The 25,369-nt window shown below is 39.4% G+C and overlaps 1 protein-coding gene across 1 annotated transcript in view; it reads right to left on the minus strand.

Annotated features, from left to right (window-relative positions):
* Positions 1-5,652: 5,652 nt before the first annotated feature.
* The window catches only part of BACE2 (beta-secretase 2), a 52,593-nt gene continuing 32,876 nt past the window's right edge, over positions 5,653-25,369 (minus strand). Inside the window, exons 6-9 of the mRNA XM_082782299.1 lie at positions 23,089-23,190; positions 19,345-19,494; positions 17,958-18,126; positions 5,653-11,928 (exon numbers count right to left, since the gene is read on the minus strand). Of these exons, the coding sequence (XP_082638425.1) occupies positions 11,675-11,928; positions 17,958-18,126; positions 19,345-19,494; positions 23,089-23,190 (675 nt within the window). The 3' untranslated portion in view covers positions 5,653-11,674. The remainder of the gene's footprint in view (positions 11,929-17,957; positions 18,127-19,344; positions 19,495-23,088; positions 23,191-25,369) is intronic.

Consider the following 25,369-nt stretch of genomic DNA (forward strand, 5'->3'; position numbering starts at 1 on the left):
ATGTAGTAACAAAAGTTACAAGGGCAGAAAACAGTACCTGAGGCATAGGCTACTTTGCAGCCGGCAGCAGACTATAGGTATGATATTATCATTGCAGACAAATATGATCTATGTAATGTGAAGTGTTCCGGCGTGCTTACGCTCTGCCAAAGGCCAGAAAATGGGACCTTCATTTTAAGACTGTATGGAAAAGGAAACAGAAACAACAACAATAGAGAAGGAAGTTTTCCTTCACCTAAAGTTTATTATTATACATAGGGCCGCTCCTTGATAGGGAAGGTCTCCTCACAGACAATGACATAGGCAAAGCAGAGACGCTTAACGCCTTCTTTGCCTCTGTCTTCAATACCGATGATGGGCTTCGGGACCCAGGGTGCCCTGAGCTGGAGGACCGGGACGGTGGGGATGACAAACTCCCAACCAACCCTGAACGTGTGCGGGATTTGCTACTCCACCTGGATCCCTACAAGTCCATGGGTCCGGATGGGATTCATCCCCGGGTGCTGAAAGAGCTGGCGGACGTCATCGCGGAACCTCTTTCAATTATTTTTCAACGATCCTGGGAATTTGGAGAGGTCCCGGTAGACTGGAAGCTGGCAAATGTTGTGCCGATTTTCAAGAAGGGTCAGAAAGAAGACCCTAGCAATTACAGGTCTATCAGTCTCACATCAGTGCCTGGTAAAATCATGGAGAAGATGGTTCTCGAACTTATTGAGGCGCACCTGGGGGACAAAGCAGTCATTGGTCCCAGCCAGCATGGGTTTGTGAAGGGTAGGTCCTGCCTAACTAACCTGATTTCCTTTTATGATAAGATCACCCGTATGGTGGACCAAGGGAAACCAGCTGATGTGATTTTTTTGGACTTCAGCAAGGCTTTTGACATGGTTTCCCGTGGGATCCTACTGGACAAAATGTCCACCATACAGCTAAATAAAAACATCATACGATGGGTGAGCAATTGGCTAACGGGCAGGGCCCAAAGGGTTATGGTAAATGGGGCTGCGTCAGGCTGGCGGGCGGTCACCAGTGGGGTCCCTCAAGGCTCCATTTTAGGGCCGGTACTTTTCAATATTTTTATAAACGATCTGGATGTAGGAATAGAAGGTATTTTGAGCAAGTTTGCTGATGACACCAAACTTGGAGGAGTTGTGGACTCGAATGAGGGTGGAAAGGCCTTGCAGAGGGATCTGGACAGGTTGGAGAGCTGGGCGATCACCAACCGCATGAAGTTCAATAAGAGCAAGTGCCGGGTCCTGCACCTGGGACGGGGAAACCCTGGCGGCACGTACAGACTGGGCGATGAGACGCTGGAGAGCAGCCTAGAAGAGAGGGATCTGGGGGTCGTGGTAGACAGCAAGTTGAATATGAGCCAGCAGTGTGCCCTGGCAGCCAGGAGGGCCAACCGTGTCCTGGGGTGCATCAAGCACGGCATCGCTAGTAGGTCAAGGGAGGTGATTGTCCCGCTCTACTCTGCGCTGGTGCGGCCTCACCTCGAGTACTGTGTGCAGTTCTGGGCACCACAGTATAAAAAGGACATGAAACTGTTGGAGAGTGTCCAGAGGAGGGCTACGAAGATGGTGAAAGGCCTTGAGGGGAAGACGTACGAAGAACGGCTGAGGTCACTGGGCCTGTTCAGCCTGGAGAAGAGGAGGCTGAGGGGAGACCTCATCACAGTCTACAACTTCCTCGTAAGGGGGTGTCGAGAGGCAGGAGACCTTTTCTCCATTAACACCAGTGACAGAACCCGCGGGAATGGGGTTAAGCTGAGGCAGGGGAAATTTAGGCTTGACATCAGGAGGGGGTTCTTCACAGAGAGGGTGGTTGCACACTGGAACAGGCTCCCCAGGGAAGTGGTCACTGCACCGAGCCTGTCTGAATTTAAGAAGAGATTGGACTGTGCACTTAGTCACATGGTCTGAACTTTTGGGTAGACCTGTGCGGTGTCAAGAGTTGGACTTGATGATCCTTATGGGTCCCTTCCAACTCAGGATATTCTATGATTCTATGATAATTTTGCAACTCCTGCAGGTGTCCACAAGAAATTTTTCCCCTGCACCCAAACTCCCCCAAAGAAAAGAAAAAAAAAAAAAAAAACACAAAAAACCACATTGTGGCATAGAGGTATAATTTCAGTTCACACCAGAAGACATTCTTCTCACTGAAGCACAGTTAAGCCCCACAAAGTGCCAAAAAAACTGCCAAAAAGTAATGCATTTACAAGTTAGTTTTACATGTTAGCGCTATTTACTTGTCTGGTCTTGCCTGCAGGGCTTGATCTATCTGGGGGGGGAACATGTAATGCCGTGCAAGGTTGTTTGGGTGTACGACTGACAACACGACTTTAAAATTTTGAGCTGTTTGTATAGAAGCAAAATACAGAAGAGTACACTATCCCCAAGGGAAATGTAGAAACTACCCGTTGCTTCTTAGGTTTAAGGGTAAAAGGTGTAAGTATCCGTTAAGGTGTAAGAAAAAATGTAATCAGCTCTTTGAGTACAATTCTTATGTACACAGGAACATTTTCCTCTCCAGTTTCCAACTTGGAGTGCAACATTTTTCATCATGCTCTTAGATGAGCATTCTGATTCTAACAGCGGTTCCTAGTGCAAATTTCCAGAGAAGAGAGGAGCAAACCAGTCCTGACTGCTTTGGATGGGATGGAGAGAGCAAACAAGCGTAAATGAAGAAAATAAACCTGTAGGAATGTCTTCAAACAATTGTCATTGTCCAACAGCTTTAAATGGGTTGAATCCTTGAAAGCTAATTAACAGAATCTCAGGTAGCATCACTGAATTTGAAGTAGTAAGATAGACTTGCGTTGGTGCAGAGCCTCAGTCACAGTTTAAATTGGCACAGCCTCTAACTTCATGAGAATGGAAGAGAAAAGCCTATCTTTCTATCTTCTCAGCTACTGGTAGCCTAAGAAAAAAACATAAATATTTGTTAAAATTAAAATGTAATGTCTCTGTAGGACATTTCACCAACTAAATAATATTCAGAAGTAACCAGACTACAAATGAAAGGCAAGATGAAACAGAAGAAGGTACGTGCATGTCTACGTTTACTTGGCAATTGACACGCACCACAATCTGCAGTATGATTTCTAGTGCCTTACACCATTCCCCTTCCGGAGAGAAAAATGGGATTCCCATCTTATTTAAGGGGAGTGCAATCCCTCTCAAAACCTGAGAGTCTGGCTTCCACTACTGAATACTGAAAAACGTAAGACTGGGCAGCACTGAACTAAACTGAGAAGGGAGGATGAATCTCTTTGGATCTTCATGTAACAGCAAGAAAACTCAGATTCCAGCCCTAAGCAACTATTTTTAGGGACAGGCCAGGAGCCTGTTCTTTTTAACCCCGGGTCCATTTCAGCATCTTCACAGCTAAAGAAATGATTGAGTGCTCTGTTGAATCATGTTCAAGGCGGAAAAAACTCATGTTCCTACTAACCTAAAGAGCTTAATATCTTGCTTCTGTCCTTAAGACAAGTTTTGGATTCAAATGTACTCTCTCCAAGATGAAGAACTACCTTTACTTTGTGGGACTCATATTTTGCATAGGAGATTTGTTACTTCAGACTTCATAATGTCTCTTCTGGATGAAGGGAGTTTGCAGATGTATAAAAGGGCAAGACAACTTCCAAAAATACTTTGCATTTCCACAAAACTACTTGAATGTATTCTTGCCAGTGCAAAAACTCCTTTGCAAACCACCACAGATTAGACATTAGTGCTAAAAATTTGTGGAATGCATTGTTTAACATTTTTCTGCATACTTCCAACTTTATGAGCCGGTCATGCTGAGATGATAGCTTGAGGTCCCAACCATGGCTTAGGATATGCTGTCCACCAGAGAAATTCCTCCACATAAGATGTCTTCCTTAGGAATTAGGTACTCTGTGGCAATCTGATTTTAAAGTTCCTTTAAAATATTCCTAGTGTTATGTGTTAAATCACACTGACTTAATCCAGAACTTTTTTCAGCCAGGGTTATTGACCAGAAATTCTTTTTAACCATAAGTAGTCAAATTTTATTCAATAGTCAACTCATCTTTCCTTTCTTTTCTAGTCTGGTTACTACTAAACATTACATATTCGGTGAAATGTCATAAAAAAAAAATAAATTACTTTTTTATTTTAACAACTTTTTTTTTTCTACATATTCCCCTCCGATATAGATCAAGCCCTGAATGCAAGACCAGACAAGTAAATAATGCCAACATGTAAAACTAACTTATAAATGTATTACTTTTTGGCATATTTTTTTTTTTTGGCAATTTGTGGGGCTTAACTGCGCTTCAGTGAGAAGAATGTCTTCTGGTGTAAACCGAAATTATGCTCAATGTCTGGTTTTTTGTTTGTTTTGTTTTTTCCTTTTTTTTTTTTTTTTGGGGGGGGAGGGGGGGTGGTGGGAGACACATAATAATTCCTTGTGGACACCTGAATTGTTGTATTACATGTTAGAATTATATGTCCTGAAAAATTAGATTGAGTACTTGAATTGTAAACAATTCAGCACATACTTGTCTATATTGCACTGTGGTGATCAAAAAACCCTGTTCTTGCACTAAATTCTTACTGTCTTCCTGCAAACAAACTTAAAAGGTCTAGATGGGCCTAAAAAACAAGAGAAGTGTGAATGACTGATAGTTAGAAGTGTGAATGACTGATAGGTATTAATATGTGTCAGAGTAGACAGTTTTACAGTTTTGGATTCAAAAAGCCTGAAGCACAAAGGGTGCTGGTAATTTCAGACACACAGGAGAAGTTTAAGCATAAGAATGAACTGAAAACATCTAGTGATCCTGTGAACAGAGCTGTGCAATGGTAGGTGGGCTTCACTGAAGATTAGGACAGTAGGACAGTAATAAGCAAAACCAGACAGCTTTCCAGTCTGTGAAATAAAAACGCCACATTAAACAGTTTGTACTTGCCTGTCATGCTTGATCAGTCCCCTTGGTTTATCAACATGCCTACAACTTACTCCCATTAAAGAAAAAAACTCAGCATAAAAATAATAGGTTTCTAAAATAAGGGTTTTAAGGGGAGGGAAGAGGGTTAATTCTAAATGATCAGTATGTTAAGGACCTTTCTTAGGTCGGGTATTTAGGGGAAAAAAAAAAAAATAGAGAGAAAAAAAAAAGGACGCTTAATTGAATTCAACCAAAGCAACAGAATTTGCTGCTCGACTCAGAACTTGCATTTGAAAAACAACACTCGTGCGCCACCTCCCGGGGTACAAAACGCAGCGCACTTAACTTGCTCTCTAAAGGTATGAAACCAACGTAGTCTGAGAGGCTGTCCCGTGACAGGGACATTCAGTTTGTGTGCCTTCATGTTCTGGAGCTTAGGCAATAGTCCAAAATACTTCAGTCAATTCCAGATGATCAGAAGCTTTATCTTCTCGAGTTAATTGTTGCCTACGCGTGATTTTTTTTTGTCCAATATGGAAATGCACTGACAAATGATTGAAGAAAGAATGTCTCAAGTCATCTGAGTGTAAGCAGGAAAAATCACTTTGGAGCTAAACATGCCTGCCTCCTCATCTCCCTGCAGGGTTCAGCAGTTCTGCTTTCTTTTCAGAGCTAAAGCCAGAAGTTAGCATTGAAAGTCTCAAAGTACTAGGAAGAATTTGGATGGATATGATTTATCGGCTTTGAAGTTCATCTTAATAGGATTTAAAAAGACACGCTGAATGGTTTGAAAGAATTAATCATTTATTTTAAGCAGCAGAAAATTTGATTTTTACATAGTATTTATCTGAAAATGGCAAGACCTGAAAGTACAAAATACCAACTTTTGGAAAATTCAGTAATGACGTTTGGCAGTAATTGGGATAGACAACCTAACATCACCTGAACACTAAATTAAAAAAAAAAAAAAGACAGTACCACTTTTTTATGATCCACTTTACTGATCCTATTTTCCTTTCACTCCATGTTACATGGCACCTATTACAAAAAAAAAAAAAAAAAAAAAAAAAAAAAAAAAAGAAGAAATGCCTCTACTAGATGTACTAGATGGAATCATTCCTTAAAGGCGAAAACCTTTCCACACTTCCTGAAGAACCATCAAATAACAGTTGACATGTTGTTGGTCTTAAAAGGTTTCTGTATCTCCATATAAAATTTTCAATAAAAAATGTAAACTGCCTGTTTCAGATAAATCTTATTTAAACATTCCACCTTATGTAGTTTTATACACACACTGAGTATTGGCTAATGACACATTTTTTTCAGGACATATTGCAGTAATCCATGCCTTGGTGCTGTCAGGAAATTGTTGTTTGTCTTTTCAGTACCACTTCAGCTTGACTTGCTTGAATCTGTATTTTATTTTATGTTTTTTCCCAGAATTTTCCAGAGGACAGCTATATTGCAAATACAGCCATTTAAACATTCGGTTACATGACTTGCCTCTAAGAAAACAGGAAAAAACATACCCTTTACAGGTTTGACGTATTTCTGTGAGGGAAGGTAGCCTTCAAAGAAGAATATAATGATTAAAACAATGTAGTTTATTCAAGTATTTTGCTTACCTACAGATCACTGTAAAATAGCAGTAAGGCTGAATTGTTCAACTTGAAAAAGCAGAAGTTTCTCATTCAGAAAGAAGAACCAAAATCATTATGGTTGGTGGGAGACAAAACCAGACAGGCCTTCAATGGGGGCCATCACCTGCTTAAAGAATGGCGCTGACTCACTGTTCCTTGTGGTCCTCCCTCCCTCCACCCATGTGTTTCAAAAGGGCGGAGAACTAGGAAAAAGCACAGGTACACATCAGTGGTTTCCAGGGCTTACTCCCTGGAGGTCTGCCCCGTGTTATGCAGCTACAGATCTTAGTTCTGTATGCTGGGAAATAAGTCCAGGAAGGGAAGAGTGTGCCACACCAAGTGCTTTCCAGTACTGAGAAAAGAATAGCAATCTGGGGCCAAAAGTACGGGACCAGCAAGGAAGACCAGTAGCTAAATATGTCCAAGTGAGAAGTGAAAGAGGTCTAGGGGTTGGAGTCAAAAGAACTCTACATCCTCAGCCTTGATCTGGAAGTCTAGGAGAAGACTCAATAATTTGGCATTTCACACAATCGGCCAGCCTCAGCTCACCCTGGTCCTTCTGTCAGTTAGTGCAAGTCTTAATGGTGGCTTTTGCAGTACAGATTGACCCCATCCAGTGGTTTGGCTGCAGCCAACAAATAGATTTCAGGAAATGTTCCTGAGGATCCATTACTGAGACTCCAGATTATTCACAAGCCTCGTCTAAAGTCTAATTAGGCTCCAAAAGACAGAAGATCTGACTGGCTCAGAAGATTGCTCTTATCCCATTACCATCTGTCTTCTCTTTTCTGAACAGCAGAAAGGATTTCAGTAGCCAGAAATGAACAATTTTTTTAATTAGAGTCAAGTTTGACAGCAACTAATATCTTGCTAAATTGTACAGATGTTTCTTAAAAGGATCAATCAGTTATGCTCTTAATTTTTATGAAGTGAAGCTATGAGCAGCTTACTTATTCCTCTTTCTTTAATTTCCTTTACTTTCACATCAATAGGTCATTGTACTGTCAATAGGTCACTTTATATGACGAGGCACTACTACTACTCGTGTATATGAGGCTCATGTCAGAGGTCAGAATATGACAACCAACCAACCAACCTTGCTGTTCAGAACCTCTATAGAAATGAAAGAACATTCCAACAGCACAACAGTTTGGGATTATTGGACAACTTAAGAACAACTCTCCTTGAAAAAGCACCATGTTAAGAGGCTATCAAAAAGGTTAGTATACAAATGAGTTATCCTTCCATGAAACATAACGAATTCATAGAAACAAGAAGTTAGGGCCTAGTATAACCATCGTTTGATTTCAGCTGATGAAGAGTTAAGTGTTAAACAATTGATAGGTTAACAAGAGATACAAAAAACAATAGCTCTGTGGTTACAACTGACTAACATGCATAACATCAAAGCTGAGAACTGGAATGGCACCCTGCATTGATACATTGCTTTTAAGTTGGTCCAACATACAAATCCTAAGTGCAAGCCCTATGTTTTCTTCAGCTCTTAAACTAAGCCAAAAAGGCTATGATAAGATTTCTAAAACATGTGAAGGCAGTGGGATATAACTAACATGTTCCCATGCCTGAACTCAGGTTTAACTACTTTAACTCAAATCATGCATCTTCAAATCCGTAACGACTGAACTGATTGTATCAATTATCTAAAAGGCTACATTCAACGAAACATGGCTTTCTGACATTTTCATGGTACGATACTCCATTCACATTAGGAGAATGCTGGTTCTGCAACAAATATTTATATGTATACAAGGAATTATTTGGAGTGCTGTGATTTGGAGTACCCTGTCTTCCATAATAAATAGAGAATGTTTTACACCACTGTCCTTACCCATAGAGTTGCTTTTTGTTTTGTTTTGTTTTGTTTGTTTGTTTGTTTTTTTGTTTGTGTTTTTTTTTGTTGTTGTTTTTTGCTGTTGTTGTTTTTGTTTGTTTGTTTGTTTTTTTGTTTTGTTTTGTTTGTTTTGTTTTGTTTTGTTTGTTTTCCTCTAGGTATGGTTTAATTTGATCTCTGAAGTTAGTTAGCAAGAGTATAAAATGCCTCATGGAACTCTACTTTAAAAAAATGTATTGGGGAAAAAGAACACTGGTGAGACACACTTGGTAACACTGTAGTCTATCATTGCATTTATTCTTTCGTAGAAAAATGCTCAAGAGCATTATTTTTCTTAATGTGCCGTAGGCTAAAATGAACCCTCAAGGGCCTCTATTGCTCTTCTTGTTGCCAGAGCAACAAAGCAATACTCACCTGAATATCTGCCAGTGTAAGTATCAATTTACAAGCTGAGATGAATTTTGTGCTGCTAGCAGATGTCACTAACAGCATTTTTACTATAATCCAAATTTTAGGGGTGAGGTATGCCATGAAAACCCAAGAATATATTACTGTTTCATTTATGCTACTTGATTATTGCTCATATAATTCAAGTATTTCTATTAAAATGTCTTGACCAATGACATTTGAAACAAAAGGGTAAAACTGAAAGGCTTTTATGTGAAATCCTCTGCACTAAGAAGACTTTGTTAAACAACTCAGAAGATATCTAGCTTGTCGTCAGAAAGCACACCAGCAACCTTTCCCAATAAATTCCTTTGTAAAACTCCTTGTTGTAATGGAGCAAGAGAGCTTAGGGAAAGGGAAGAACCTAATACATACAACTGTTACTACTTTATGAACTGAAAGGGCTCATTGTTTACCACTGTATCAATCCAAACATGCACGATGTGTTTCTGTTTGAAACAGGTGACAAAAGCATTACTTGTATTACTGTCCCGTAGAAGAAGGAATATAACTTTGAAATGGTTTGCTGTGTGTGGAACCCAATGCAGGAGGATGACGTGGAACCATATCAGAACTGGAAACTTCACTCTTTTCAGAGCAAAGTCTATTGCTTTAAGAAAAACCCAAAGGCATAGCTTCTTCTTTTTATAAAATGCACTACAAATTCTAATTGTAGGACATTGTGAAAGAGACAAGTGGAAGATATGCTAGGGAGAAAACACCTAAGCTCTGTTGTTTCTTACATTCCTTTTAATTAATTGCTTTTCTCCCCTTACAAACTAAGAGGAAGAGGAGGAAGGAGGCAAACTCAAAATTTCCTCCTACTTGCAACTCCTAATTCCAAAAAAAATCAACTTTTCCATATGTTAGATCAAAACATGAATCATTACACTTTATGCAGCCAAACAGTCTGAACGTGCAGGAATTAAAAAGAAAAGGAAAACACAGGCACTTCCAGTTATGAACTGATATACACATTAGTTTAAAAAACAGCAGTGCTTTATTTTCACACATGGTACTTGTACTTCTGTAAAAGCATCATTCCTGAAAAAAAAAAAAAAAAAAGAAAAAAATAAATCTTTGCTTATTCCCTGCAGAGTCAGAGAGTCAGAAACAGAGGCAGTGTGAATCAGAAAGCTGCATGGAGGGATTACAGGCAGAAAAAAATTCTAGGCAAAGGATTGGGAGATTCTGAGCTAAGCTTCCTTTTTTTTTTTTTTTTTTTTCTTTTCTTTTCTTTTTTTTTTTCTTGTTACCCACACAGATTTGTAAACTGCTGTGCAATTGAAATGCAAAGGATTTTTTTTTTCCAGTTATTTATCAAAGAGATAACTAGTACTTGTCACTGGACTCCTCAACCTTGCATTGTTTATCTTTTGAACCCACTATGCAAGTGCTCTGGAAAAACGATGGAGGTGCAGTGCTCACTGACTAGATACACAAAAAGTTGTTCTGTCTGCAAAGAAAATGCCATGTTGTGACTTCTACATTAAAATCTATGCTTGCACAATGGAGGTCTGGCAAATACTTTCCTTCCTTCTCTTTCCCTTCATATTTTTCAGTCTCACTGCATGTGTTTTCAGTCAGTCAGTACATAGACTTTTCACTTGACTGACACACCACTGGAGCTAAACAAAAAGCCTCCCACCGTTGCTCATGTTTAAATACAAGCCAGCATTAAGGCTTTCACTTCACAGTCTGTCCATGAAGACATACTTTTCACTTGAACTTATATGTTGCTGAGCTCAGAAAAGAAAATCATTGTCTTTCTCATTTTGTTGTTTTATTTTTGTTATGCATTCCTAGAAATAGGAAAAGAGATGACAGAACGTGGACTTTAGGACTATAATGTCTATATGTTTGCAATCCAGCCTTAACTAAATATCACTCATCCTAAATTAAAACAAAACAAACAAACAACCACACAAACCCCCACATTAGGGGGAAAACTGAAAGGCTTTTTTATGCAGCAAAGTGGAAAGTTATGAAGTATTAATTTCTATAAAATCAACTACTTAGAAGCACAGGAGTTACATTTGGACATCCTGTGTTTAAAGACCAGTTCTAAGTCACATGCTTACCAGTGGTAGCATCCTTGTAAAATTAAGAGAGGTAGTCTTGTTTTACACTAAGGCTGAACAAGTTTGTTTCCCAGTTTTTACCTCCTCAAGCTATTTTGCAATGACGCTCAGGAATGGTGACCCTCTCAAGTGGCAGCAGTAATTCTGAGGAATGAAAACCCAAACTGACATTTCTTCTTGACCTCATTTGCTTTACTGCTGCATATGTCTGACCTTTCTCTTTTGCCCGCACCGTAAGCACAGCTTCAAAATGATGTAAACACAAAGCAGTATTCATTTAGTATGATTAGTAAGAAAGGTTATTATTTTTTTTCTCTCGTTTTCCTTTTTTTTTTTTTTTTTTTTTTTTTTTTACAGTCAGGGTTTGATTAGTTAGAAAATACTAACAGCTCCTTTTTTGTTAAAGAAGAATGGACAATTTTGTTCAGATAGTGGAAGAACATTATGGTGTTGTTTTTTTTCTTTCTCTTTTTTTTTTAAAAAGAAGGTACTACTGAGAGCATAAAGGCTCTTTGTACTGCAGTAGCAAATCCAGTACCGTAGCACTTATGAGGTGGTTAACAGTGCTTTGGTTCAGAATCAGTGTTAGAAAATAAAGCGTAAAAAGTTATGATATTGGGAGGGATTTCCACAGCAATTTGTAATGGATGTAAAAAGGACTGAGGCATTGGCTTCTTCCTGTTGGCAAAGTACTTTGTTCTTCATTCTGTTGAAGTCCCAGGTTTCACAATTGAGGTTCTCATTTCCATCGGTGTCGCACTAAGGAGGACTCATCATTGACCACGTCGTTGTCAGTGTAGCGATGCTGACAACGTGGTGGAATAAGCAGCAGGATGATCAGTGCAAGGAGGATAATCCCACACAGGCTCATGAGAGCATAGGAGGCAATCCACAACACTGGTTCATGGAAAGAAATGACAGAAACACAGTTGCTTGCAACATCTTCTGTTGTGAAGGGACCTTCAATCTCAGATACTGGAGAGCCATCGACTTCTGCGAAATTACAAAATGAGAAACATTAAGTCTGTAAGACACCATTTAAAAGCAAACAACAGCAGATCTATCCTAAATAACTATATACCCCTCTCCCTCCATCATCATGCATCTCAGCATACTTATTTTTAATCTGTTTCTTATTGAAAAAAAATGCTAGTACTCCATGTTTATGAAACGGAAATCTGAGGTATATGGAGACCATAACACTTCCACATCTACATAGGCTGTCAATGAGAGAGCGGAAATTTAACTCATGTGTCCCACAGCCCAACTTAAAAGCCCCAGTCACTGGATCACCTTTTCTTTCTGAACTAACATTTCAGAAGCATCAACTTAATGAAGCTTAAAAATTCTACATTACCAATACACTGGAGTAGTTCAGGGTATGGGGAGCTTTTGTTGTTTCTGGCGTTTGCAAGAACACCTCAGAGGATTCTTAGATCTTCTATGTTAGCTACCTCCCAAGGTCTTAGGGAGAGCAGCATGCAGGTTCTTTAGCTTCACAGGTACCTTAGAGGGCCATATCCTAAGCACAAGGCACTGGGCAGAAACCAGCAACATTAGCCTTGTGACTGGTACTGCTGAGATGAAAATTTAGAAGGAAGAGGAGGTAAAGCAGGGATGGCTCAGTAACAGACGCAGAGGAAAGGGGAATGTTGGAGGGGATGCTCAATATCAGTAGTGATGAGCTGGGACATGAAGGAGCAGTGCTGTAAACAGGCAGGGAGAAGCTAACCAAGCAACTCAAAAATGGATGAGAAAAAAATAAATCAAGAAGCATGAAGGGATGCCTTGGAAGCTGTTTTTGAACAGCCACACATCTTGGTAACATCACAGGCTGTGTGACTTGTTTCATTACCATCACAAGCCAGTACTTGTTAAACCAGTATTTACTGAAAAAGGTTATGCTGCCCATGGTTGTCACAGTAACCATGGCAAGCACAGCAAAGTTCCCCTGAGTTGTGGACAGGGCTACGTGTATTGTAAAGGCAGAGCAAGGGAGTTGCCTAGGGCAACAAAATATTCGGAGCATTTCATACCTGCAGGTCTGTGGCTGGGGAAGGATGTGTCTTTTAGCTTGCTAGGGGGACCAGGAGCACAGTTAGCCTGTGCATTTTAGAAAATTTTCCAAATGGTTGTATTCACTTTTCTAGTCAGATACTCCAAGACACATTTGTGTATTTCTTATAAAGTCCTCGGTTTTAAGCTTCCTGCTTCATTTCTTGTTCATTTTACACACACGCATGCTCATGCGAAATCATGAGTGACCAGTAAATGAGATACTGTAAACAGTATCTCATATTTACAGAGATATTTCAACAAATTTCCTGGAAGCACAGTTAAAGAGATTGGCATGAAATACGCTTTGGAAGGAAATGGAGAGATCTGGTATTCAGTCCCCGGCCTCCCATGACCTCATATTATATAAAGGTTTAAGTCTCATTAGAATTAATTCAACTTAACGGTAAGGTGCTGCTGAAGGGGGCAGTCCTGCTTGCCCTCGCTGCCTCTTTTGTGTTGATGTTAGTGATGGGTAGGTTGCAAGGACAGTCAGAGCAGCTCACTGATCTGATGGAAAACACACCTGTCATAACAAACTAATGCCAAAGCCAGGAATTGTCTGTGGGATCATTCACTGAACCAACCCTTTCTCCTGCTGCAAGTGTGGGAAGTCTTTAGTGGCATGGCGCTGTTAAAGTGTGCTGGGTGAAACCTAAGGTTGTACCCAGAAGCATCCTGACATTGGTGAGTACCAAACATGTGTATCTCAACTCATCAGACTGTGTATCCTGTATCATCAACACATCTTTGCCAAGGCACTGCTGTTGCACAGGTATGGTGAGGGAACTGCACAGGAATGGACAGAGTTGCAAAAGACTGCCTCGAAGGTCTGTGGCAGAAACAAAACTGAAATCTGTTCCATTTGTAGTCCCAGTATTATATTTTTTCTGCCATGCAATTATTTCGTGGAGATGTTTCACTCCCTGTCAGTCCCCCACCATTTACTCTGTCTCTATTAAGTCCTTCAGGAAAACCAAACTAAGCCACATATAATACTGATATAAAATGCAAGGCATAATTATTACTATTTAGGAATTCAGTATTTTGAAGAAGAAGAAAAAAAAAAGCAGTACAATTTTCCATCTTGTAGATAGCTTTGAAAATAAACAGTCCCTAATTACTCATTATTTGGCTTGAGTACAATAACTACTGTTATTAAAAAAGGCAATACAAACTTGTTGCCATAGTGGCTGACATTGTAAATTACATTTTGAGAATGCTTGATAGCAGCATAGCCTCCACTTTTTTCCATCCAAAAAGAAAACTTTTCCTTCACCCTCTTCTACCCCCAGGGAAATTGAAAGGAAATAAAAAAGGTGAAATTAGTCTAAATTGTTCAAACAAACCCTTAATATAAATCAAGTCCCATACTTAACCTATCATACATTAGATAATAGGATATTTTGGCATTTTCTTTTTTAGAATACTTGGTTCTAGCTACTTACAGTAATTTCTTGACCTTGAAAACAAATGGGATTTTCTATGTTATTGATGATTACAGGACAAAAATGGCACCTCTGGAAAAAATCTATTTTATAACATCTGTGTATAACTCAAAGTTGAAAGGGTCAAACACTCTTTCTTACTACCTTGGAAAGGAAGCAAACCTAGAGTTAGATCGAGTATAGCACAGAATAGTAGAATGCTGCCTGGAAGGGACCTTTGGAGATTACATCGTCCAGCCTCCTATACAGAGCATGACTGTTACTATCACTTGATCAAATCAGCTGCAGCTATGACCAGCCAATTGTTTAACCTCGAGGACAGAGAACCCATGATCAATCTGGGCAATGCGTTTCCTGTTTCAGTGCTGTACTTCTTTCCTTCTGAAGAAGGATTTCCTAACGTTGAACTCAAATCTCTGAATCTAACTAGTGGATGTTGCCCTTTGTTACATGGTTTCACTTGCATTTAGCCTTCATGCATTCAACTTGGCGCCCACCATAACTCCCAGCTCTATTTCTGCAGGGCTGCTCTTCAGCCAGCCCCTTCCCAGATGGTTCTCATGCAAGAGGGTTCTCTTGTCACGACGCAGAACTCCATAGTTCTTTTTTTCATTGAACCTCATGAGGTTTCAGCTGCTCAGTCCTCCATGTTACTATGACCTTTATGGCTTGAAGCTCTGTTATTCACCATGACAGCTGTTCTTCCAAGTTTAGGGCTTAAAAAATTGGTGAGGGTGCATTCTGCCTCATCACAGTTTAGTGTAGAAGTCACTTATGATTGCAGTGCTTGGTGCAATTCTTCTCTTCAAACACTCAAGCCTTGCTTCTGTTATTTTCTCGTTTACTACAAAAATAGCAAGGGGTGTAGTCCTACTTGATGCTGAAGTACCATTAGGTTGCATCACTTAACATGGTGATCTGAACATCTGGTCTCAGGAATGGGCCTGACCCCAAACTTTTCCTACTCATCCTTTAAATACTAGGATATCTCTGAAATTAAAAACAGACAACTTGAAACGATTCGGAATAATTAACAGGTAATAAATAAATAAATAAATAAATAAAAGGAAATAATTAACAGGTGGAGTAAGTCCTATAGGGCTTCACCTAATTGAGGAAAAAGCAAATTTTCCTGCCACAATGGATTAGCTTCCCACTGCTTTCTAACTAACTTTCATCGCTTTTTTTTTTTTTTTTTTTTGGGGGGGGGTACATCCTGGAGAATGAAATCAAAGGAAGGAGAACTGAATAGTAAGTAATTTCTCATCTCAAAACAAGTCTCAACAGAAACTTGGAGTTCAATGAAGTTAAGGGCTTTAGCCTTATTTTCTGTTTCTGCCATTTTTAAATTCAGCACATACCTGTTTAGTACCTTACAAAAAGATAGGCTTAACTTTATTGGTAACATCCGACTGTAAACAAGAAAGTACAAGTGAATACAAAGAAGCACAACCCCACCAAAAAGTCCTTTATATTTCTCTACTTTTGATGATTTATGCTGCCAGTAATTCAATTTAATTTATGCCTGCTAACAGACTAAAAAGATCCAAATAAATTACATTAATATAGTTGCTATGAAGGACATGGCTGGCCTCCGCAAGAAGCCAGTTAGGCAGCTTAATCCCTCACCCTGCACTGACTGCTCACCACTCAGTGCACAACCACTCACAGTTGTGGTTTTCTGATGAAAGCAGTGTTAAATATGGAAACCACAAGCTGTGAAGAAGTGAATTCAGAAATAACTGGCACATCCAGAAAGTCATCTGCCCCATGTGAATGAAGTCTGACATATCGGTTTATCTTGTCTCAGTCAGTGGTTTGTATCACCTGATTACTCAAGAAGCTAAGTTCCCATGATGTTAGGTTAGACATGTGCACGAAACATGGACAAAGAAACAATAATTAAATGCAATCTAACACCAGCCAGGGGTCATGATGTGTCCAAGCTCATGTGGATTCATATTTCTATTCAGCAAGCTCAGTTCTTCTGCTCTAGAGGAGGTTGGCAAATCTACATGCAGTGGCCAAACTCCGTGTTTCTGTTTAGCAATATTAGCATTAAGGTACTATTATGGTTCCCTGACCATTTTTCTCAACGTAGACGTGCTCTCAAAGCATTTCTTATGAGCACCAGCAGGCTAAAGTGCCCTGCCAACCTGATGTCAGTCAGTATGTTGTGTCAAAATGCCCCTTCTCCTCTCCATTAATGGCTGCAGCATGACAGGAACAGGAGGCAGCTCTAGGCTTGCTAAAATTGCAGTCAGAAAGCAAACAGAAATGTGACAGGCAGGAAAACCTGGCCTGTAGTATTTGTCTAGTTACACCCTCCTTCCAGATGCATTCAAAATGTCTTTCGTCACTGCAGGATCTCTCACAGAGGTCTTCATTAAGCAACCTGCATCTATGTCTGGATTTTTTTTATTTTATTTTTTGCTCAGCAAGCTCAAAGACAACAATTTGAACCCATTAACAATGGAGAGATTAAAAGGGAAAAAAAAAAAGGCTTTTAGAATGCCCTAGAACTACAACTCAAACTACCTAGTGTCTGTCTTTTTTACCCCTCGATTACCTAGTTGCATTAAGCACTCAGGTACTTACTGCCCTTACCTTCCCTATCATAAATACTGGGGAGTAAAGTAGCACAATCAGTCACACTCCATTTCTCAAGCAGATAATAGATGCTACAATGTTTTTTCTGGGCATAGACCACCTCTGTTTGGGATAGTAACTTCCATATGGGTACCCAGCCTTTCCCTACTCTGCAGTTTGTATGTTCTTGCAGTACCAAGGCAATGTCTCATCAGAAAGGAGAGGATACACCAAAATTTGTATTTGTCTTTAGCTACCCTTAGTGAGATAAGATGAATCATGAAAAAGCAAGAAAGTTAACCAGCACTGTGAAATCATCTTAAAATTATCAGTGCTTCTCTTCAAATTTATTCAGCAGCTAATGAAAATGTTAATGGTTTTCTATTTACACCAAGAAAACTATTTGTTTAGAACTAACACAAACATCACGAGTCTTAATTTGAGTCCCATTTTCATCTTTGCCTTGAGCATTTCTGAAGGGCTGAAAAGGCACAATTTAGAGAAAAACATGAGTAAAGTACTTCACTTCACAATGCAAAAATTAGTTAAGAATCCATTTACATGAAAATTAGAACAAGACTACATAAATAAAGCCGCATTAAAAATAAGGATTCTCTTTCCCCAACTGTATTGGGGAAACTGTACACACAGACATCTTAGAAAGAATATCCTCTCAGTGGGAAGAATGCAGCTAAGATATCCAAAGCTAATGATTTACTTCATACCAAAAGACTGTTGTGTGCAATACAGTCTTTGTGTGTTTTTTTTTTTTCTCCCCTTAAAATCTGAATGCCATAGGATTGCTCAAAAATATTGCCCTCACACTTCATTGGTAACCACACTGTCTCGCATCATGTAAGGGACAAGGATGTTTTTTTGAGAGTAGCAGGTGTTTCCTAACTTAGCAGTCCTGAACAGTATTTCTCTTACCTGCACATGGACTCACTGCAAAGCCCACTCTCCTCTGAGCTCTGTCAAATATTACGTAGAAGCCTTCCATTACTGTAGCACCAATAACCAGGGCATTTGCAGATGAAGAGATCCCAAATCGGTAGCACTGCAAGTTCTCTCCTATTCCAAGGATGGGTTGAATATAAAGCTATTAAAAAAAAAAAAAAAAAAAGTGTAAGAAGCAACACCACACACAGTATTTACAAGATGACAGTCCAGACCTTTTGATTTTTACAATCAAGCACACAAACTCCACTGGTAATCAAGAATTAATAGGATCAAACAGACTTCTGTATATAATTTAAATTTAGTCAAAGTGCTTACGTGCAGGTAAGAGGTAAAGCTCTTGGAAGTCTATGATTCAATTTGAACATAATCATTCAATACATGAAGAGCACCAGCAAATTCACAGAAACCATTTTTTATTGTATGTTCCATAAGGGGGGGATAGGTAAGAAAGAACTTGGAATGTTAACTTGAATTAGAGAAAAAAACTATTATTTAAAAAACATTATCAGGATACAATTGACTCAGAGCATTCTCTTCAGTGTCATCTTGATGTTTCCAGATTCAAAAATTCAAGTCACATTTTACCCCTTGTATCCTCAGGGAAGATGAAAGATTGACATGCTACATGATCAATACAGAAAAAGCTTATCGTGAGGCTTTACTATATTTCAAGTTAAAATGTACTTAAAAGGTTCATTCTCCCCTTTGCTCCTGACCATCCCCAGAGGTATTAGGTTGTATTAATAATCTTAGAGGATACGAGGCTGTATTGCAACCTATATAGGGGAAAAAAAAGCCAGAGAGCAAAATGAAAGTGGCACAACATTACATTCCAAAAGCTGGCATGGAATATTAATAAAAGATAAACCAACCAAGTAATATGAACTGGCAAAGAGATCATACAGGCTCCTTGCCAAGAGTGTCATTTTCAGGAGAAGTGCTCCAACTCAGAATGCCATGAAAAACAAATCAATTTGCTTCCCCCAAAATGAGAAGATCAAAATGAGTAGCAACATTCTGTATCAATATCTAATACAGCTAATGCTCAAGAAAACAAAACAAAACTTGCATATTTTTCCTGACAATTTGAAAAATTCATTTCCAGCTGCATGGACTCAACTCAAGGAAACTTTTTTTTTTTTTCTTTTTTTGGCGTTAGGTGTTGAGTCTTTTCTAATACACAAGTTTCTTTGTCATTTTTCCTTTTTAAATATTGATCTAAAAAAATCATTAAATTCCCTCACATGCAATAAATTATTTTTCTGTTACTGCTACAAATAGTTCCTACTTTTTAAGAGTATATGCGTTACAATAGTAAGAATAAATGTGTAACTGAATAAACAAAGAAAGATGAGACCTGTGGCAGGATAGAGATGCGAAATGACCTGCTGGAGTTCTCATCCCTCATGTAAATGGAGAGTTTGGGAAATAAGGACCAGGGTCTTTCAGTTTTATCCCAGCATGCAAGCTGTGTACCAGTCCAGAAACCAGAAGAGAATTCTTGTACCTATGAAAAAATGATGCATACAGATTACATACATTTTGATAGATTTTGATAGCTCTGCCCCAACACAAACAATTTAAAGAAGAAGATAGTTTTTTAAAAACACAAAGCAAAATACAAACTACATGAATGTTTAATGAGCTGCTTCCATTCCTCCCACACATTGTTTTGTAGTCAACTTAACTTGAAGACATAAAAATGTCAAAGGAGGGCTACAAGGATGGTGAAAAGTCTGGAAGGCAAGATGTATGAAGATCGGCTGAGGTCCCTTGGTTTGCTCAGCCCCGAGCAGAGCAGGCTGAGGGGAGGCCTCATGGCGGCCTGCAGCTCCCTCATGAGGGGAGTGCAGGGGCAGGCACTGAGCTCTGCTCTCTGGGGACAGCGACAGGACCCGAGGGGACGGCATTGAGCTGGGACAGGGGAGGGTCAGGCTGGGGGTTAGGGAAAGGGTCTGAACCCAGAGGGTGGTCGGGCACTGGGACAGGCTGCCCAGGGCAGTGGTCACAGCACCGAGCCAGCCAGAGTTCAAGAAGCGTCTGGACAAGGCTCTCAGACACATGATCTGATTTTCGGGTGGTCCTGTGCGGAGCCAGGAGCTGGACTTGATGATCCTTGTGGGACCCTTCCAACTCAGATATTCTGTGATTCTATGAACTTCAGGGTTTTGAAGCCAAGGGATAAGCCAAAATCCCCTAGCATCCAAGGGAATCAAGGTCTGTTGGTCAATGAAAAGAAACACATCCCTCTGTCTCTCTTGCTGCCCTTCTACCAACTACCAGTATAACTTGACATGCTTTTGAAATAAGGTTGATTAACAGTGTTTCTTAACGTATCCTTGACACTATCAAAGTGAACACATTAAACCCCTACAGAGCTTCTTCCCCTAAGACAGAAATCTTGCCTGAAGTGCATACTGCCTAAAACACACAAAGTTGATGTACTGCCAGATCAGAGGAAAACACTTCATTACTTGCATGCAATGCTTCGTGCTGGCTTGGCTCTGACTCCCCTGTGAAGCAACATATAAGGCAGTATCTTGTCCTGACATTGTAGAGCCAAGCAGCTCAGGTGCAGAAGAAAGGCGGAATCCAGTCTTTCTAACATCCTCATTTGTAATTATCTGTAATATTGATTGTTTTGCAAACAGCATCTCATACATTAGCTATATGGCATTTTACAAGTGACAAGTGTTCGCACCCTCCCACATACTTGCCAATTAAAAAAACATTCATTAAGGCTGTATTAGAGACCTTATACTTCCAGGTGCTTCTTGGGCTAAAAAGCATACTCTCATATAAACACAGAATGAGACTTACAGCCACAAACAGCCTGGTTTTACACTTAACTCTCAATGCACACTTTAGTAAGTCTCTTGGCATAGGACAGAAATGCTCTACCCCTCATGGCCAAGTCTCAGGTCACACCTGTTAAAACACAGTTCTCCTCTCTTTCCATTTCCTATTGGAAAGCAAAGCTTGTGATGCGAGAAGAGCTTCCAGGTAGCACCCAGACCAGACAGACAAAATCTATCAAGTGCTCTATTTTAAGCACCTACTTTGATTTCCCAGTAAGGCTGCTTATTACAAGGCATTTCTTTGCCTTACTTACGTATGCTGAACAAATGCGTTGGGAGGGATTTGGCTTTATGATACCCAAAAGGTTACTAAAATAAAGATTTTAAGTGTATGTGAGCCTTCCCTTCTCTAGCTTAACAACTTAGCATTACTTTGACTGTGTGAGGAGACATGCTGTTCTGACTTCAGCTCAGTGAGGTGCAGTAGCCGCCACTCCTCAGTGGCTCACCTCTACCCTTCACACCTGCCATCATCAAACTGTATCTGTAGCTGCCCCATAAAAGAATTCAGTCCATTTAAGTGGGGTTTAAAAAAACAATCTACACCATCAAAGAGCAGAAAGCCCACAGACTTTTTTTTTTTTTTTTTTTTTTTAAATGGAGCTGAATAAAAGAACACTACACATGCAGTTATGCCAGCATACCTGAGGGGGCAATAACATCTTGCTGGGAAGCTTGTAAGAAACAGCTAGGAGCAGGAACTTGTTAACCTGGTTCACCTATGGTCAGAGCAGTATGTCTGACTACAGCAGATGATTTTACATTTCAGTGATACATAGCCTGCCAGATGCACAGGGCACTACGAGTGCATTTGTGATGCCATGGTATAACTGCTGAAAGTATCCATTTTGCTACCATTGCTCTTACAATGCCAGAAGCTAATCCTTACATCTTGTAATTATTTTCTTATTTAATAGACTATCTCCTTTGTTTAGAGCTGTGAAAATAACTTCTGGTGTGTGTAGAGGGAAAGGAGTACAAGGTCCTTGAGTCTAAAAAGAAACCCTAGAAGAGAATGAATTTTTAACAGAATGAATAAAAATCATGAGGTGAAATGAGTGAGTGGTTCCCTTCTAATATTTTATTGATCAGTTGACTATTTGGCATGTGGAGGGCTCTTGGTCAAATGCCCTCCTGACCAACATCGGGGAGGAATCTAGACCACTGTAATCACTTCACAGGAGGATGTGTACCCTTATTACAAGAGCTCTGGGGTTCCATTCTCCACCCATTGGCAGCAATTTTCCCAGTCAATATTTAAGTGCTTTGAAAAGAGTAGAACTTTTCAATCAGGGAGATAGAGCTACATAAGATAATTCATATATTTATTTCAGATATTGGACATGTATTGGCAGTGAAGAACTCCTCAGGCCAAATCTCTGCTCTCAGTCAGGCAAAGGGTCTCAGTCTTGAACTATCAGTGTACAGGCAAATACCCTGCCTTTTGGTCAACTGGCCAACAGCCTGCTTACTGCATTTACCATGATTTGTCCATCCTACCACTGTCCATTCTTGAAGCCAGGATAAAAATATGAAACTTGTTGACATTGAAATATCTGAGATTTATTCTTCAGCTTTAACCTTCTCAATGCTGTTAATCGTATTCAAACAAAAATTATGAATAGCTTTTGTTAACCAGAAAACACTGGTCCAGTTACTCTATGCTGAAATAAATCCACCATGCCCTTGCCCTACTTCTAAAGCCCACTCTATTTCCAAAGAAAGATACTTTTAAACATAAATAATGAAGTTCAAAAGCAGCTTTCTTGGCATGAACAATCCTTATGAATGGCATCCATTCTAAACAACAATAAGCTTTATATTTGGAAATCAACTGCTTGCAGTAGCAGGTTCTTTTACTTTATAAACACTGTGTTTTGAATGAAAGGACTGATTTTTGTACCCTTAATACTATGCATTGGAAAGACAAGGATTAAGTCCATATTTCTGAAACACTTAGAGCAAAATACTCAGTCTCCACACTGTTTCTGATGCATTTTTATACATGTGCCTCTTGCCTGTATTTGGACTTATTCTCACCTCTCTTTCCCTCTTCTCCCTCCATCAAAGACCATCCATCATTTTTTATTTAATAATAGGAGTACACCAGGAAAAGTTCTTCTCTCAAGTCAGAGACCTCCTGACTTACCTGGCAGATAGCAAAGATGACACTCCTTTCAAAGATCATGCGATCACTTAATAGGAATTTAACATTTCAAGCAGAGTTAATTACATTAGCTTACCAGGGATTTGCGAGCTATTGCTTGCACAACAGCACTGAAGACTTTCTGGGGCAGACGGAGGAGAGTGGTCCCACTGTCTACTATCGCTTTATCAGCATTATACTAGGGAAGGAGAAAAAAGAGATAAATTACACACTGTAGTTAATGTAATGAAGATTAAACTGTTTCATAGTGATTACAAGGCTGTTCCTTTTTGGTAGCTGTCTTCATAAAACTGTACGTCACACTTTTCAGCAGCTCTCTTGAGCTGATAGCTTAAATTCAAATGAAGCTTGAGAGCAAAAACAATGTAATGACAGCCTAGACACAAGAGTGAATTTATCTGCACTAGTCAAAAAAATTATTCCATCTCACCACAGCTGTTGCAAGTGGCCAAAGTGTCCTAGAAAGAAGTATAGCACAGCCTCTCAGAGGTGTACGCTAATCCACTTTACCTCTCATATGTGTTGGGCACAAAGCACTCTCATGTTTAGTTCAGGCACAGGGTAAGCACACTGATGTGGCTTACATACATGTCCATGCCCTGAATTTTGGTCTCAGTTATAATAAAAACAACTCACTCTAATTTAAACATAATACAGCAGCTTGTTTTTAATAACTATTGTTTCTACCTTGAGAATAGTCAGGGAGCATAAGTCCTCATTACATGTCAGGTTTGGTTCTAGCTCAAGAGTACATCTTGTCTCTTAACTTCAGACAACCATGAAAACACAGGCAAAAGCAACTACAAAGAAACTGGAAAATTTCAATCCTGCTGCTCCAAAGTCTGCACAAAGTCCCTCAGTATAAAATTCTCTTCATTATAAAAACCCGAGTCCTCAGGCTGATGAAAAAACCTCTGATGAAATATCAGAGGTTTGATATTTAATCAAACTTCAGATACACTAAAATCAACGAATAAATATTTTAAGAGCTACATATTGTTTTATGGACCCTTAAAAAACTTAATTAATTAAGTTAATTGTAAAAAGAAAAGGCAAGCAGCAGTGGCAGCTATTCACATTAACTACTTTTGTTATGAGGTTAGGCAGCAGCATCAATATAACCAAACAATTATATGTTTATGGCATAATCAAAAGACAAGAGCAAACAGACAGCATAAACTTTTAGGAAGAGGTCAAAGAGAAAGTGAATTCTAGATACATTGGTTTAGATATTTTCAAGTCACAGGCACTATCTTCAGTGTAGTGATAAAAATAAAACCCCACATAAACTGACTGACTTTCTTTTTGAAAGAAGAGGTGCTATAGGCTGCCAAGCAGCACTGAACGAAAAGCAAACAGGAAAAGCACTGATATGCACCACCTGCCATTTATCCCACACTCAGAAACATTTCTGACGAGGGGAGAAAAATATTATGGCATTGTGGAATTCATTTTAACATATTTACAATACAAATATGCAATCGCCAAGATCACCACCTCAGGAAAAAAAAAAAGTGGGTAGATGCACAGCCTAAAAGGGCCAACCACTAACATAAAAAAGCATGCAGAATTCCTGCCTTATAGATTTCCATGCTGTGTACAATGTACTTTCTGTGTGCAGTAACTTCTCGCCTTCTCAGTCTTGCTGGTTAATATTTAACAGAGCACCCTAGGCAGTGTGCACCAGTGGCAGCTTTGTGCTTCCTCGGCCCTGCTCTGCCAGGGTCCTGGCCAAAGCTGCAGAGTTATTCTGGCCCTATCCCCAGATCTGAAGTGCAGGGGACTGTTTTTTCCTTGCCAGGAAAGGAGTAGTCTCTGGTGACTGTTACAAAAATGTTCCATTTCCTAGAAAACAATTAGGAGAAGACAGGGCACATAGTTCATCACTCCACAAAAAGAATTATGCATCCTTGGCAAGCCCTTAACTAGCTAACTTTTCATCATACTAGCCTTAATTTACTACTCTTCCCCTAAACTTCTGCTGGGAAATATCCTTAAATCAAGAAAGGAATGATGCTTTTTGTACCAGTGATGTGCATACTATGCTAATACATCCAAGGTGAAAGCAAACCATAGCTTAGAAAGAGTAACAATAAGAGGAAATTTTCATAACACTGCTACATTTTTAAGTGAGTTGTTTTTTGGAAACAGCATGTATTAAACCATCAGCACAAGGACTCCTCTTCAAAATATATTGATTGTTTTTTAAGGTAGGAAAGAAAAGCAAACGTATTTATGTTAGAAACCCAGCAGTTCTGCATTCCTAACAATATAATAGAGAGAAATTTAAATAGACCTTGGTCTGCTTATTAAGTTGAAGGTGATATGATCAATTTTAAATATTTTATATAGAAATA

The sequence above is a fragment of the Aythya marila genome, assembly GCF_965140915.1.
Source record: "Aythya marila genome assembly, chromosome: 1".
In the NCBI taxonomy this organism is placed as follows: Eukaryota; Metazoa; Chordata; class Aves; order Anseriformes; family Anatidae; genus Aythya; species Aythya marila.